Source organism: Polypterus senegalus, chromosome 18 (assembly GCF_016835505.1).
Source record: "Polypterus senegalus isolate Bchr_013 chromosome 18, ASM1683550v1, whole genome shotgun sequence".
Lineage (NCBI taxonomy): Eukaryota > Metazoa > Chordata > Cladistia > Polypteriformes > Polypteridae > Polypterus > Polypterus senegalus.
Window position 1 is genome coordinate 54067810 of NC_053171.1, and position 16234 is coordinate 54084043.

The following is a 16234-nucleotide window of genomic DNA, read 5'->3' on the forward strand; positions in this document are numbered from 1 at the left end:
AGAGGCTTAGGAAATGACCCCTAAACTCAAAGGCTGTAAGGTCATTTTCCATGTCTGACACACTGTGTGACCTTGAGCAAGTTACTTAAACAGCACATGTTCCAACAGAAAAATACATTTTTTGTACTGTATGATGCACGTGACATATACAATAATATACAATAATGCCTATAAATAGGTATTGATATGTTCATACTGCATGCTGCTTTATGTTTTATTTTAAAAAAGGTTTTATTTGTAATTATGTGCTGTGCACCCCATACCTGTGAGGACTTGATTAGGTCAAGTTTTATAATGGTGTAATGGATGCTTTTTGGATGCAAGTATATAAAGAGTCTTGAGCCTATCTAATACACACATTAAAAGAACCAACACTAAACAGGTCGATTGATTGATTGATTGGCTATATTATTGGTCTGGTGAGTCTATATCTTTGTTTTTTATGTTTCTGCCACAGTATGCATCTGAATTTCCACATGGGATTAAAAAAGTCTATCAAATCTAATGGTGGTCCTGGACAATTACTGTTGCTGCCACAAAACCCAAAAGGCCCATGTTCAATATGAAGATTGGTCGGTGTCTATGCAAGTACAGTCAGTAATGCTGCCAAGACAATAAAATGATAATACTAATGATTTTTTTTCTTCGTTTTCCACTTCCAAAGAAGATACAAACTGCACATTAGCTTATCTACCAATAAAAAATAAAACATTTACTCCAATTCATTTCAGCTTACCCAGAAAATTTCTTGTAGGGACCACTTCTCGAATTCGGATGCTCATAGCACCAACAGGAATGATAAACATCTGATTATAACCTTAAAAAATGTATAATAAAAAAAACTTTCAATTATTTTATTATACCCACATTGTAATTTCCAGTTGAAGTTGTATTACCCTGATTTTCTCTTTTTTTTATTCTGGAACAAAATTACATTGCACTAGTGAAGAAAAATATAAGCTTGTACTTTTTTTGAAAGTAATAACTAGGACAAACTGTAAACATTCATATACATCAAATGTTATACCATTTTTACAAAAGATCACTTACCCATTGTCCCACACCATATTATAAAGTATACACAGATGCATACAAAACAAAATAATGAATTAGAAGAGCAAAAAGGTTATAACATTCCCCATATACTGTACAGTACAGCTCTATTTAAAAAGATGTGCTGCCACTTTCTCTGTCAATTGAAATGAAGACTTATTTTGTACACAGCTCCTAACAGTCATTTTCATTATAGCTTAAACAGTTTTGCTTAGGATATAAGATATACATCTCCTGCCTTGCATTAAAATATGCCCAAGAACACTGAAAACATCAAAACATTCATCAAGGGCAATGTGTTCAAGTTAAAATATAAAGGTCAGCACTATGTCAGTTGCAAGTACCAACAAATATCACTTTCAACCAGCAGAGGGCATAGTTACAACACAATTGTAATCACTGCAGCATTTTATATACTGTTTATTCAAATGAGGTTACCAGGGCAAGGGTACAACCAAAGTGACAGTAAGTACAACTCTGTGCCATATAACTACTAAAAGATTGGGAGACCCATACAAATTAGGGATAAATCAGCTAAGCATGCAATTGCAGGAAGGCAGCAGAACCCCATCATATGCAGTATGGTATGATAGATAGATAGATAGATAGATAGATAGATAGATAGATAGATAGATAGATAGATAGATAGATAGATAGATAGATAGATAGATAGATAGATAGATAGATAGATCCCAAGGGGAAATTCACATTCCACTAGCCAGGACATCAGAGCTGCATTACAGGAGATAGTTAAGGAGATTAAGGCAGGACGGTATAGGGCAGCAGAACCAGATGATGCTATAGGGCTTGTGGGATCATAATGTCCAATTAAGAGTTGTGTTTGAGATTAGGCTGTTTAAAGATTACTAAACACTTAAGCATGCAGGAACACCAATGGCTTCTAGAAGACGTTTTAGACTGTAGATCAAAGTAGATCTGGAAATGTTTCAGGAACTTAGCTAAAACTCATCATTTGAAGGGTTTTAAAGCTGCCTCCTCTCAAAGATACAATTCAGAGTGAAGTTGAGGAGCTGAGCTGAAGAACTAAAGAGGAATGAGGAACACAATAAAAAAATGCTTTGAAAGTACTAAAGAGGTGGGCAGGTGGGTGGTACACAGTAGATGAAACCCCTGAGAAGACATGCCCACGGCAGCAGTGGGGGTTTGTTTTTCACCTGCTATTTTTATTGATTTATTTATTATTATTCTTATCTATTTTTTCTTTGATGTCACTTTGAGCTAAATCCTTTGTATGGAATTGTGCTATAGAAATAAATGTCATTTTAAATGTTGTTATTTTTGATAATTTTGGCTCACCAATGAGTTCCTTTGTGCTTCTTTTAAATATATCTATAATTAGTATTTATATGGCTTCCTTGGTTTTATTCTAAGTGTGAACAGAGAGCACAAAGGTGTCCTCGACTGCTTAAATATACACATACAGTACAGTATATACAGACATATCCATGCTGAATATACACACCCCTGCTTCACACAATCACATTCTAATTCATACTGTATATTGTAATAACAAGAGTGCCATATAAAATAATTATAATATAGGCACAAGATTTAAGAAATACTGGTTTACTTAAACAAAAGACACAAGAGGAAGAGATGTTTTTTAGGACGGAGGTGATAGTCAATATCAGTCAATTGGCTGGTCACATTGTCAATGTTAAAAAAAAAAATCTACGATTTCCTCAAAGCGGCAAACAGCATCCGTCACTTTTTATTTGTTTATTTTTTAAACATCTCACACACTTCACAAGGAAGCTGTCAAGCAGTTGTATTTGCAGCAAGAGGTGTGTGAGATTCCTATGCTATGCTAGTTTATAGTTACACATCCAGGCCTCTTTTCTTTTTTTTTTCTTTCTTCTTCCACAGTGGGTGGGTAGAGTAGAGGAGCCTAATTATAAGACTAATATAGTGACAGGGGATTGGCCAAATTAGTCCTTTGAAAGACTTCCAGTCTGAAAGGTCTGAATCTCTGCCTCCTGGAGAAGTGTCAGTTTGGATTCAGTTGTACTTGATGAGCTACAATGCAAAACTGCAGTTTACGGAGTTCTGATATCTCTGTAGCCCAGAGCCTCCACCTTGGAGCTCCAAGTAGGTGGTGCTGCCTCTAATGGATGTCAGTAGAGTCCAGCTGCAGACTTTCAGAGCTCTTCCTGGTTATACTGTACTATGGTAAAGATTAGGGTTGTGAGAGGGTTATCTGATTCAAATAACGACAAAAGTCCATTAAGTTGACTCCACATACTTGAAGCTCCATTGAATTCAAGCTAACTGTTCTCTTTTTTAATGAGTCAAATATTGCTTGCAAGTGTAACAGGGCTCAGAAACATTACTCATTGGCTGATTAGCACGGTTCTGGGTTAGAAAGACAACATATATATTATTCTAAAGAAAAGTTAATTTAGCTATTTAGCACCAGTTAGAATGTATAGTAATACATAGTTTAAAAGGCTAGTATAACTAAAAGGTGATGTATCACAATTATGTAGCAATTTCATGTTTTTGAATTGCAGTTTTAATATCTTTCATCTACCCTACTGTTACATTTTTCTCTAAGACACTTCCACGTCAAGATCCGGGGCCTCGTGAATAAATGCTGCGTAAGAACGTTTCCACGTTCAAATCGCAATGTATAAAACCTAAACTTGGCGTAAAGCCACACACATTTCCATGGTTCTTCATACCCTGTCGTACGCAAGTTCTCCGCTCGGTTTTGTAGACTGGCGGCACCCAGCGTCAAAGCAATGCTACTGTTCCTGTGTGGTTTATCTTTTTTTTTTTCAGGTCCACGTCCCTGACGCGGCTTTATAAATACACTGAAATTAACTGCATATTGTTTATTAGTTTAATGCATCTGATTGTAATTAACCTGTAACAATATAATGGTCAAAAGAATGGTCAAACTATTCCAAATACCATAACTGCTTTAACGTTGTTACTCTCACTGCATCTTCTTCTTTCAACTGCTCCCGTTAGGGGTTGCCACAGAAGATCATCTTTTACCATACTACTCTCACTGCACCACTCAGAGCAGCTGATCGGAAACAGAATTATCGGTATACAGCATCAAGCACACGCTGCCTCAGCAATGCTTCCTATTTAAACTGCTTCTCACATGGAAAACGCTTCAAACCTTTCCTGTACAGACCTTGCAGTTCAGAAATAGTTTCATCCCAAGAGCTCTAAACGCAATCAATCAGTGCATCAACTGCTCCTTGTAGAACTGTTTGTACTTATAAGTACAATCACCTCACTGTAAACTTGCACTACAGTCATAATATTGCACAACCTGAGCCACTTTATAAAGCGCATATTTACATATGATGACGATATCATTTTTAAGATGAAATGCAGCAAAATATGTTTATTATATTATACAGATAAAACTTTAACTTCATTTAAATAATCTATATTGTTAATAATTAAAGGACACGGTGTTGCTACGCTAGCAAGGATCTGGCACTCCGCTCAGAATTGTTCCAGCCTCGCACTGTATGCTTCACTGGGACTGGCGTGAAAGATAGTATAATTAAACATGTACTACAAAGATATTTCAATGTTCCTTAAAAGTTTTGAAGAATCGATGTTATAAGCTTACAGATGGCTTAACGTCTATTACAGAGCTGATTGTGTGGCAATCGGTTACTTGGAGAAAGAAAACGAAAGACAAGATTTGGAGGTTGGTATGTTTGAAAGAGACAGTACTGCAGGGGCGGCCTTAGGCATGTGCAAACTGTGCACTTGCACAGGGCCGCCAATCCAATATATACATGTATTGAATATAAAACAGAAAGAGCATAAGATACCATACATTGACATTGGCGGGCAAAGGGGCCACCGATTCTTTCTCTACTCAAGGCCGCCACGAGCCTAGAGCTGTCCCTGAGTAGTGCTGCAATAAATTATTTCATCGAAGGTCGCGCACAATCACTGCGCCACCGTGAAACCCCTGTTTAATAATGTGCTTTAACGCCTATCATCATGAAAATGATACCACGTATACATCAGAGATTATTCAGAGAGCTGTAATATCACAAATGTAATGGATTCTGTGTCCTGTAGGAGGAAGAGAGCCGGTTTAAGAAGCATGTAGTGATTCACACACATAGAGCACATAGAAGATCACATACAAAACAAAGCATTTAACGTGCTACTTTAATTACGATGTGATTGAGAAACTGGTTAATTAAAAGATTTTAAGATGTAGTTTATGATGCTCTACTTTAATAACAAAATAAACTACATGATTAAAGTGGAAATTTCGAGATCGAAGTTGACATTTTTTGCTTTTTCCCCACTGTGTGCCTTTTTTTCTTTGTACCCTAATAAGCTTTCATATGACACTTAGATGGTGGGCAACAACTCGCCTTTTCACGGCAATTTTGATATTTGACAATTTCTTTTTTATCTTGGGAACTGTGCAACTTTGTGAACTTGCGCTTTCGAGTTTCTCCGACACACTATGTCAGTCGATCAACTTCCTCTTGCTTTTCCCATTGTCTTTCCATAGAACACTGAGCTTAAGGGCTATTTATATTGATTTGGATATTCAAAGAGGCATAATTCAGGGAGGAGCTGGGGCGGGACAGCAGGCGCGTGCACGAGTGTTACTTTTCACACTGACCAGGATTTATGTAGTGGAAGAACATGGAAGTGGGCGAACGCATAGATTTATGCATCTGGATTTTTCTGTGCGTAAGCACATTTCGGCTTTTGTGCTTACGTCATGTTATAGTGTGAGTTCTACGCACGCCGTTATGCATGAGGCCCCTGGTTGTGTGTGTCCATACCTAAAAGTGTGTGTTCTGAAAGTTTAAATTTGATCAGTCATTTAAAAGAGTCTTGATTACAGCTTATGATTTGCAAAGGCTTATTCGTAGTTAAGTCATGTATTATCGATTTTAACAATGACGACATTCATCAGCATTTAAAAAATTACTTTCATTGTGCCAAATGAACGATGTGTGCAATAATGTTGTTTGCCAATAGTTTATCCTGTAATATTATGTTTATAATATTGTAAACAATTGAAAAAAATATTTGCTATCCTAAATGATCTGGTACTTTTCTCTCTGGACTAATAAACTACAGGGTCACTGTTTAAGCATACATTTGCCCTGGAGGTGTCATTATTGTCATTTAAGTTGTATTTTGCTTTGGTTTAATATATTATGGCCTACTGCAGATATGTCACCAATCACTGCAACCTTTTTTGTGCATCTCTTCACACTGAAGACTTAACAGAGACTGTAGATTACATTTTCAGTTTCCTTTACAAAAGCATGGGTGCTTATCACTGGTCTGTTTCTAGTAGTTATTATCAAGGCAGCACTGCAGAGGTCCATTCCAGCTTTACGAAAGACTTGGTAGCTCCTGAGAAGACAGAATGTTCAGGGAGTTCTTCCTGGGATTTGTGCAGCTCCCTTTGTCTTTGCCAGCTGTGGGAGAATACATTGTTTTATTGCATGACAGACCCCAAATGCTCTGTCTGGTTAGGCTTTCGCTTTCCCTTCTTAGGTTGTGGGCAAAGCAGTTTAACCATGGGAAGTGAAGCTTCCAGATTGCCATGACAATGTTTGCTCCATAATCAGTTGTGATACATGTTTTGTTTTTTTTTAATCATCTACTTTCCTGTCTAGCATTGCATCACAAAGCCCCTTGGCTATATAATCTGCAGAATGGCTTTCAGGCAGGAATGTTGACTGCAGGCACTCTTCCTTGAGCTCTCATACTTCAGTTATATAATGTGTGGTAACAGGTATGGTGACTTATCCAGGCCGTTGGACTGTATGTCCATTGTCAAAGCTAGAAATTCCACAAAAATCAGTTCTTTAGCAACATTTTCAGACAAATTTATTGTAGAGATGTGGGATTACCATATTGAAAAAATACTTTCTAATGGTAGTTCATCTCTTGGAAGATCTTTTTTCTACAGTGTGAAAATGGACCATTTATTTGGTTAAATAGCATGCTACTGGCATAGTAGCCAAAAGTTTTGGCAGTGACACAAATGTTGTGCTTTGCAAAATTTGAGGCTTCAGTTTTTGTACTGGCAATTCATATTGGTTTTATACTATTGTGCTCAGTGATCAGATGCATATTAATTCACTGCAAAGAGCTTTATTAGCAAAAAATTTTACTTTATCACAAAAATCCATTTTTACTTATTTCTGCCCTGGCACAAAATGGTCAGCTAAAAGTGTCCAGCAAGCGCCAGGACCGTCTCCTTCTGAGGAGTCAGGCAAAGAATTGTGTTGCCACTGGTGCAGAGCTTGCTCAGGAATGGTAGCAGATGCACACACAGCGAGGTGAAGACTTTTGGACAACACCTTTGTGTTAAGAAGGCCAGCAAAGAAGTGAATTCTTTCCAAGAAAAACATCAAGGACAGACTGAACTTCTGCAAGAAGTACAAGGATTGGACAGGAGAAGACTGGTGCAAAGTTATTTTTTCGGGTGAATCCTCTTTCTGACTGTTTGAGACATCTGGACATCCATTGAAGGAAAAGATGAATGCTACCATGAGTCTTATGTCATGCCAACAGTGAAGGATCCTCAGATAATCCATGTGTGCGGTTGCTTCTCATCCAAGGTAGTTGGGCCAACTCACAATTCTGCCCAAAAACACAGCAATAAATAAAGAATAGTATCAAAACGTCTACCAAGAGTAACATCTCCCAACAACCCAGGCGCAATTTGATGATGATCTGTGCCTTTTACAGCATGATGGAGCATCATGTCACAAGGAAAAAGTGATAAATAAGTAGCTCAGAGATCATAACATTGAAAATTTGGCCAGGAAACTACCCAGATCTTAATCTCATTGAGAACCTGTGATCAATTCTCAAAAAACAGATGGACAAAGAGCAGCCCACAAATTGTGATCAACTCCAAGCACTAAAAAGACAAGAATGGTTCACCATCAGTCAGGATTTGGCAAAGAATCTGATATCCAGCATGCCAGGGCGAATTGCAGAAGTTATGAAGAATAAGGGTCAACACTGTAAATACTGACTCTTCACATAAATTTGATCTATTTGCCAATTAAAGTCTTTGTAACTTATTAAATTTTTATAATTGTTCTGCAGTATACCATAAAAACATGTAAAAAAAATCTTAAAAAATGCTGAAGCAGCAGATTTTGCAAAACACATTATTGTCAAAACATTCGGCCACTACTGTACACTTTATTCAGCTTGCACTCTCTTGTTTATATTTTCTGCCTTTAGCAAAAGTTGCTTTGCTTGACTGCAGGCCACATTTGCTTCTAGTAGCATGTTTTTGGAATGGGATGACTAAAAAAAAAAAAGACTGAAATTATTCATTTTGCTTTAGCACACAAACATTTTGCTTAAGATACAGCTCTCAGACCTGTTTTCAATGCCACTTAAGTTCATCTCAGCAGTTGGTCCTCCTCACAGGACCTTTTTTGCCATGAGATTTCTGGGATACAATTGATAAGACTGATCAATCACTGTCAAATGACCCAATCTTGCACCATTTACCAATTGCTCAGTGAACAAAAAAAAAAAAACAAACAGGACTTAACCATTGGCAACCATGCAAAACTTTTCAAAAGATTATCAAACAATTGCACCCAAAAAACCAATGGCAAATTGGCCACATCTTCCTTCCTTAGCCATTGCAAGCACTGTTTCTGTGCTCTCTGCCCATTCCCTGCTTCTCAAGGCTGCGGTCTACCAAAAACTGGAGCAAACCCTACTCCAGTAAGCAACTTAGTACCAGACTAGAACAGTAGAAAGCTGTCTATAACAGAGCTGGACATGGGTGAGATATTGTCCAGTTTTGCTAAAGAAGCAGCAGGCACAAAAGAAACCTACATATAATAACACATTTACCTTGCTGAGAAGACATTCATCTGATGGCTTTCTGCCCATAAAATGTATTTTTATGCCAGCAAACAAGGACCACTGTGTGCAAAACCTCAAAGACTGCAAACTGCAGTACATGCCACAAGCACAAAGTATGAGAAGCCAAGAAAGGAAGCATCTGGACAAAGAAGTCAAAGTTCAATGAATGTCTTTCCACATGTGTCAGAGGAAGTTCCAGCACATTTGATGGAACCAATACAAAGCATTACTCCACCCGGCATCAACAAGAACGACGCCATAGTTTTGTAATACATCTTCTGGTACAACTTGAATACTCTCAGGGCATTTTGGGTCTTTGATCACCTGATGCCCTCAGCCGGGTTACCCAGCATGGGATGATTAAGCCCTTGCTTGTGATTAAGTTGCAGGCTATGCCAAGGTTCAGCCCTACTGATCCAAAGTCACCAAGATGCCTTTTCAGCTGTTTCAAAAATGTTCTTGATGGCTGTTCTGTTTTGAAGTCCAGATATGCCAAGGATATTTAGGATTCAGTTAAGAGAGTGACTTACAAAGCCTCTGCAGGCTACTTCCACTGGCTGACACCTGGCCTTCCATACTTTGCTCCGACACTGTGCCATTAGCCCTCCATACTTAGTTCACTTTCTTTCATATGCTTCTTTAATCCTGTAATTCATTCCGAGAGCTATTGTCTGTAATTTAGTAGTTAGGCAAAGCCAGCTAATGCATTCTGGTTATTGATATAACTGATACTAACTGAAATAATTAAATTGTGACCTGAATGAATAATAGTTCCTGGGTTAATTCTTCAGATACGAATTAAGGGAATAGAATTCCCAAGCTCTGTGCATTTCACTAAACGAGAAGATAAGATCAAAATAACCTCAAATAGATTTATGTTTTCTGTTGGTCATTATTTTTTTTTATCTGTATATACTTGCATATACCCATCTTTATTATCCTTATGTTATGAATAAATGGTATTATTTTGGTTATCTGGTTAACTGCAGCAAGCATGCTATTTGTCGAAAAATAATCACTGTGTTCAAACCGCAAACAGCTAAAGAGAGGGCTGATTTATGTAGACTTCACCCAATTTATGAACTTGGCTCTATGGAACTTCATTCATGAATTGAAAAGACCATTTCAGCTGGAGTGTGACACCACTCTCACATATAAGGGTACAGTTTCATGAAGTGGATCCTAAAGGAAATACATTTAAAGGTAAGTATGCAGAATAGTGTCAGGCATTAAGTTATAATTTTAAATGTTTTACTTAAAAATAAAGTTCACGCAATATTTAAAACAAAATAAAGGATAAGTTTGGTATTTTTCAAATCAAAGTTATTTCTTCACAAACATATTATATATGGATTTGACTGTGAAATTGTGCTCTAAAGTTAAGGCATTGTCTATACGTTTTTAAACAATACATAGCCTGTCCTGATGTTTAAGTCATGGGGCACCACCGGCAAATAAAAGCCTAAAAACTAACCGAATACATCCACTTTTAAGTGGAAAAAGTTTTGTTATAAGAAAATAGGTCTTCTGTGTTTCCGGCACGTGTTTGTGACAACAAAAGAGATCTGTAAATAATCATTTTATCGCATATTTTTATCAAAGTAAGAATGCATTTTCTATTTGCTTAGGTGACAGCAGTGGCCTTCAAGGGAGGAGTTCTCACATAAACACGGAAGTAAATCAGCATGATACCAAGCACGTGGCAGGAACAGTTTTATGAGATTTTGTCTTTCGAGAGGAAACCACACTCCAGGGAGTGAAAGGTTGTTGTTTATAGGAAGACAAGCTTGGAGGTAGAATGCACAGCTGATCTTCTTTTAAAATTGCTGAATCTAATAATACTGTTTTTTTTTTTTGTTTCATGACATATATAAGCTATTTTACAATGTGCGTGCAATTTCAAGATGTGGTTCAATGCTCGATAACTTTCTTGGTTTGAAAAATGGGCGTATTTGGTAAGTTTTTAAGGTTTTACTTTCTGGTCGTTGTGCTCCACGCCTTTATAATAGGCCAAGACAGGCTATGCTTTGTTTTTTTTGTTTTTTTTTTTAATTTATAGAAAATGTGGCAAATGAAAATATACCATGTTTGTGAAGAAATAACTTTGACTTTAAAAATACCAAACCTATCTTTTAACACAACACAACTGACTTAATCTCATTGTATGACTGTTAGTAGGTGACATCCAGGAAACTTTCACAAGCCTTATTACAAACCTTTAGGGAGGTCTGCCACCTCAAAAGTCCCTTGAACTGGATAGCAGGACTTTCCAACCCCACCACACTCTAAACACTGATCTTCTTTCTGATTTGAATCCAACATGTTGTCACAACCAAGTTGCTAAAAGAAAAAAAAAATATATATATTTTATAACTTAATGTAGCATTCAAATAAATGTAATTTCTTTTTCTGTTATTGTGCACCATAGCTAGCACTTTCAATGATGGGAGCGTCATAATGACTACTCATTTATACTTGTTACAAACTGAATTCTTTTTGTTAAAGCACACTTTCTCAGAAGTGGGGGAAGATGAAGAATTTGTCACTCTTGTGGCAAGTTGTTGGTGCAAAAGTTCAAGCACTATTTGTATTAGCAAGTTCAACAAAAATGAGTAATAAAATTGCATTTTTTATGATAAATTCTTTCCCTTTAATCTTTCAAAGAAAATACACTTTTTGTAAGCTACCTTCTACAAACTGTTTATAGAAGGCAGGACCCATCTAATTCTAAGAATGCAGCTACCTTTAATGCACATATCTTTATTTGAATTAAAGGACATGTTCAGCTCATTCAGGAGACGAAAAGCAGAAGATGGGCGCTTCACACACATTTGTAACTTTTGAGGGTGCTATAGAAACTCTCATTCACACACAGTTACCATGGATATTCTTTTGTAAATAAAACACTATGTGAAGAATCAAGTTAAGATCCAGCCTTCCCACGTTACCTTGCACACTCCCTCCACACAAATGTCTCGCTTGCCAGGTTCACATGGCGTCCCATCTAACGCTGCTTCCCTGTGGCGGTAGTAGAAGTTTTCTCCTTTGGGGATGCAATTCAGTTCACATTTGTTTGGTGCTAGAAGAGATGAGTAAAGAGAGAGTAATTAATTAATCAGGAGAAATGGGACCCCTTTAAATAAAAGTTGTCTAGACCCTATAAGGAATTTTAAATTGACACATAATTCTCAAAATGAGATATGTGCATGAGAGAGAGTGGGAAGTTGGTGTGTGTGTGTGTGTATATATATAGGCAGATGAGGGGTGGTAGGTGTTTATTAAATATTTTACTGCAACAGAATTGTCAGAAGGTCATACATACATATTTCTCCTATACTTTAAAAAAAATGACAGAAGGTTACCTAAAAAATGCCAAACAGAGAATACATATCTGCCAATGACTGAAAAATGAAAAGTTTTATTTCTGTTTATATCTCTTCCCTCCATAATATGGCAGCCACTTGTAATGTTTACCCTGAAAATTAACTCCATCATATTTGGAGCATTGCTCCTCACGAAAATCCCGAGAGCCCTCAGGGCAGTCCTGGAATTAAATTAGAAAGACAAGTATGATAAAAAAGAGGCCATGTACCTAACCACATAAGCAATGCTTTACAGATGTGCACAACAATGGCAGTTTCAAAAAGCATTTTACAATTCCCAGATTTCATTTGAATGCTTAGGTACTTGACTCGCAAATGCTCATATTCTGAACACGATATACTCTTACAGTAGGAAGTACGGAGATTTGGTTTACAAATCCAGAATGATCACACAGTTTGTCATTTTTAAATACTCTCTAAAGCACGTCCTTCTTTTTATATAATACTGTATTTTGATTTATTTACTTTCTACCATCAGTTTGAAAGAAAAGGGGATTTTCAGGGTGCAAATCAAGAACTCTTTATGTGTGATTTACTATACATTTAACCAGATTATGTAGTAAAAACTTTTCAGTCTAATCACATCTTTGGATGTTACACAGAAATCAAAAACTAAATGGAACAAGCGGGGCCTGGAAAATGCTAGATGGAAACTAATATACTGTAAATAAGTACAGAATCAGGAAATGGGTTGATTAGTTTATGAGCAGGAAAAAGTACTACAAATTAACTTAGAATTTTCCTCCGACTTTCAGGGTTTATTAAAATTGCCACCCACACCACTGTAACAATTTTTACTCTCAAAAACAAAGAAAGAAACACTATGCAGTAAAGGCTGTGCAGTGGTGGTATGGTTAGCAGTCCTTGTGGAGGGTCCTTATTCTTCCCGTGCACAACGATTTTCTCCAGGGTTTGGTCCCTGCTAATAATAATTGTTATTTTATTATTTTGATGCTACATTTAACCATGGCAACATGGAGAAAAAAAAAAAGTTAACAAGCAACAGAGAACAAAATTTAAGTTAACCACAAGTAGCACAGTAATATTATTATAAGTTTAGATTAGATTATACAAACATTATTAATTCTGTCGGAAAATTCAGATGAAAAGAGCAGCAGAAACATAAAAACAATGATACAGATTAACAGGACAAATAATACAGCCAAACAATCAATTGATTGATAAGTAAATAAATACATGAATATTGTGCAGAAATTTCAGAATGAACTTAAAAAGTAAGATGGAAAGAAGAACTGAATTGTCTGATAGCAGTGGGCAGAAAAGACCCCCAGAGGTGCTTCTTAGCACACTGTGGTGGAATGAGCCTGTGTCTGAAAGTGTTCCAGGATGGTGTCTCCTGGACGAGATGGGAATGGTTTTTCATGATGTTATCTAATTTTGCAACCATCCTTTTTTCCACAACATCTCCTAGTGTGTCCAGGGTCCACCCTGTGATGATGCAAGGTTTCCCGTTAAGTTTGTTCAGGTCATTCTGCTTATTTTGAACTCAGGTTCACTTCCCCAGGAGACCACATTATAGAACACACTGTCTACTATGAACTGGTAGAACATTTCGAGCAGCTTACTGTACACATCAAAAGTCCTGAGTCTCTTTAGCAAGTCCAGTCTTCTCTGGCCTTTCTAATATAATGTCACTGTGTTGTCAGACCAGTCCAGTTTGTTGTTCATGTGAACCCCCAGGTCCTTGTAGCTCTGCACCCTCCCCCTGAATGGTGACCGGTTTCAGATGATCTTTGAAAGTCCACCACTAGCTCTTGTTGAGGCCTAATTGCTGCTGTTGGTTCTCTCCAGTCTTCCTGTACTCTGAATGGTTTCCATTATTAATTCAGCCAATGATGGATTAGCGCTGTGCAAGAACAAAGTATTTTGTAATGTTGTGTTGAATTTCTAAGGTGGCCATGATAGGCCATCTAGCTATGTGAAGATGATTACTTCTGCTCTGTTTTGTGTATTGTACTTACCCTATTTCTTGACACACATTGCACAGCCAACCTATGTGGAAAGGGGTCTCTCTCTCTCTCTCTCTCTGAATTGCCTTTCCCAAGATTTCTTCCATTTTTTTCCAAAAAGGTTTTTTTGGAGGAGTTTTTTTGTGTCTTCTTAGGGAGTTAAAGCTGGTGGGGTTGTCAAAAAACTGAGCCTGTTAAAGTCCATTGAGGCATTCCTTGTGTGATTGGGCTATACTAGAAACAAATTCTTGCTGTTGTAATCTGAAAATCTTTGTAGCTGGCAAGTGCTGATACTGTACTGGATGACTGTTGTGTAGAGGGCAAACAGGAAGGGAGATGGGACAGACATCCCATGACTACATGAAAACCTAGCAGTACAAGAAAACAGTGGCACGAGTATCGGGTCGAGTTGCTTTGTTAAGCCCTTTGTCATCAGAGGCAGATGAACATAAGTGCAATGAAAACAATTTGATTGCCATGGGAAGGTTGTTCCACAGTCTGGGAGCAAGAATTAAGAACTTGTTTTTCAATTATTCTAAAGTAACAAAGGACAGTGAGTGGATAGGCTGAAGTAGAAGAGTGGCTTTTTGGACCCTCATATGAAAAGCCAAAAAAAATTAAAGTAGTGAGTAGTGTACCAGAGCAGAGGCCTAGAGACTTAGGTGAATTGCAGACTCCAAAGAGCTCCAGTATAAGTGTGTGGTGTGTGTACATGTGTGTCCCTGATGGACTGGTTTAACTTACAGAATGGACTCACTCCTTGCTGCTACATAGACTCTAGCTCCCAAAACAAACAAGAGTATTTAGTTGTAGTATTTTATATAATGATGAATACTATATGAGAATGCTTTTAAGCTGTAATTCTAGGCCCTTTTCAAGTGTAATCATCCAGGCAGATAGCACAAAGGATTCCTTTGTATATTCCTTTTCTTTTGTATAAGCCAAATTCTTGAAAGAATATCAAGTTACAATAGGAAGTATGATTATGAATGGGACATTAGAGCAACTGCATTATCATTTGGACTCATTTTAAAAAACGTTTTAACAAAATTATTCAAAGGGCAGTCAGTACACTCTGAATCATGGTTAAACATCTGAGTGCAGTTTTGTTGGAATTTATCAAGTCTTCCAGAGTTTGATACCCAGACATGAATGAAGAATCAAGAAAACAAACCTGCCTACATTCCTGCTTGACCAGAGCATTTTATACCGCTGGTCATGCTAATATGTTGCTCCCTGTGCCTTATCAGTTGTTTTTAAGGAGTTAAACTACCAATAAAGGTAAGATAAAATGTAATTTTTCTTTGACATTTGAATGTTTTGAGTATCCTTCCATCACCTATTAAGAGGCCTGCGTGTGCATGAAAAGAATCAAGTAATTGTAATATAGCTGAGAAGTAAAACACGACACAAAATTCAATGACGGATAAAGAAAAAAAGCTGTACTGAGCACTGAATGAGCCACGAAGGACTTAATAATTCTGGACAAGACATCACAAGAGTCTGGGTAAGGCAAAATAAATGAACAGAAACAGTATTTGTGGTGATGTGCCCTTTTAAGGAATATCATAAAGAGAAAGAGACCAAAAACACTGAGTGACAAACAAAGGACAAATGGAGAATGCACAATACCAAAAGACAGAAAACAATTTACTGCATGATACACTTTCCTTAGGAAAAAAAAATTAAATCTTCAATATCCTCAAGCTTTACATAATACTCACAAAGGGGCACAGGCCTAACTGGTATAACTTGCTTTATTTACCACAATATAGTTGAGACTGGCATCTCTCTATTTTTAGACCTTGCTAACTATTAAAGTTTACTTCATTTTTTTTTTTAAAGAGCAGAAAAACTGGCAAGTACAATAGATTTACATATGGCAGTCTTCTAAACTTTCTACCTTGAGAGAAACAAAAACACTGAAAATACACATATGAG

The 16234-nt window shown here is 37.1% G+C and overlaps 1 protein-coding gene across 4 annotated transcripts in view; it reads right to left on the reverse strand.

The window, feature by feature from the left end:
- paplna (papilin a, proteoglycan-like sulfated glycoprotein) overlaps positions 1-16234 on the reverse strand; it is a 176805-nt gene that overhangs the window by 80073 nt on the left and 80498 nt on the right. For all 4 annotated transcript variants that reach the window (XM_039741985.1, XM_039741986.1, XM_039741984.1 and 1 more), the window contains exons 5-8: positions 12382-12484; positions 11889-12019; positions 11157-11280; positions 737-817 (exon numbers count right to left, since the gene is read on the reverse strand). In XM_039741985.1, the coding sequence (XP_039597919.1) occupies positions 737-817; positions 11157-11280; positions 11889-12019; positions 12382-12484 (439 nt within the window). The remainder of the gene's footprint in view (positions 1-736; positions 818-11156; positions 11281-11888; positions 12020-12381; positions 12485-16234) is intronic.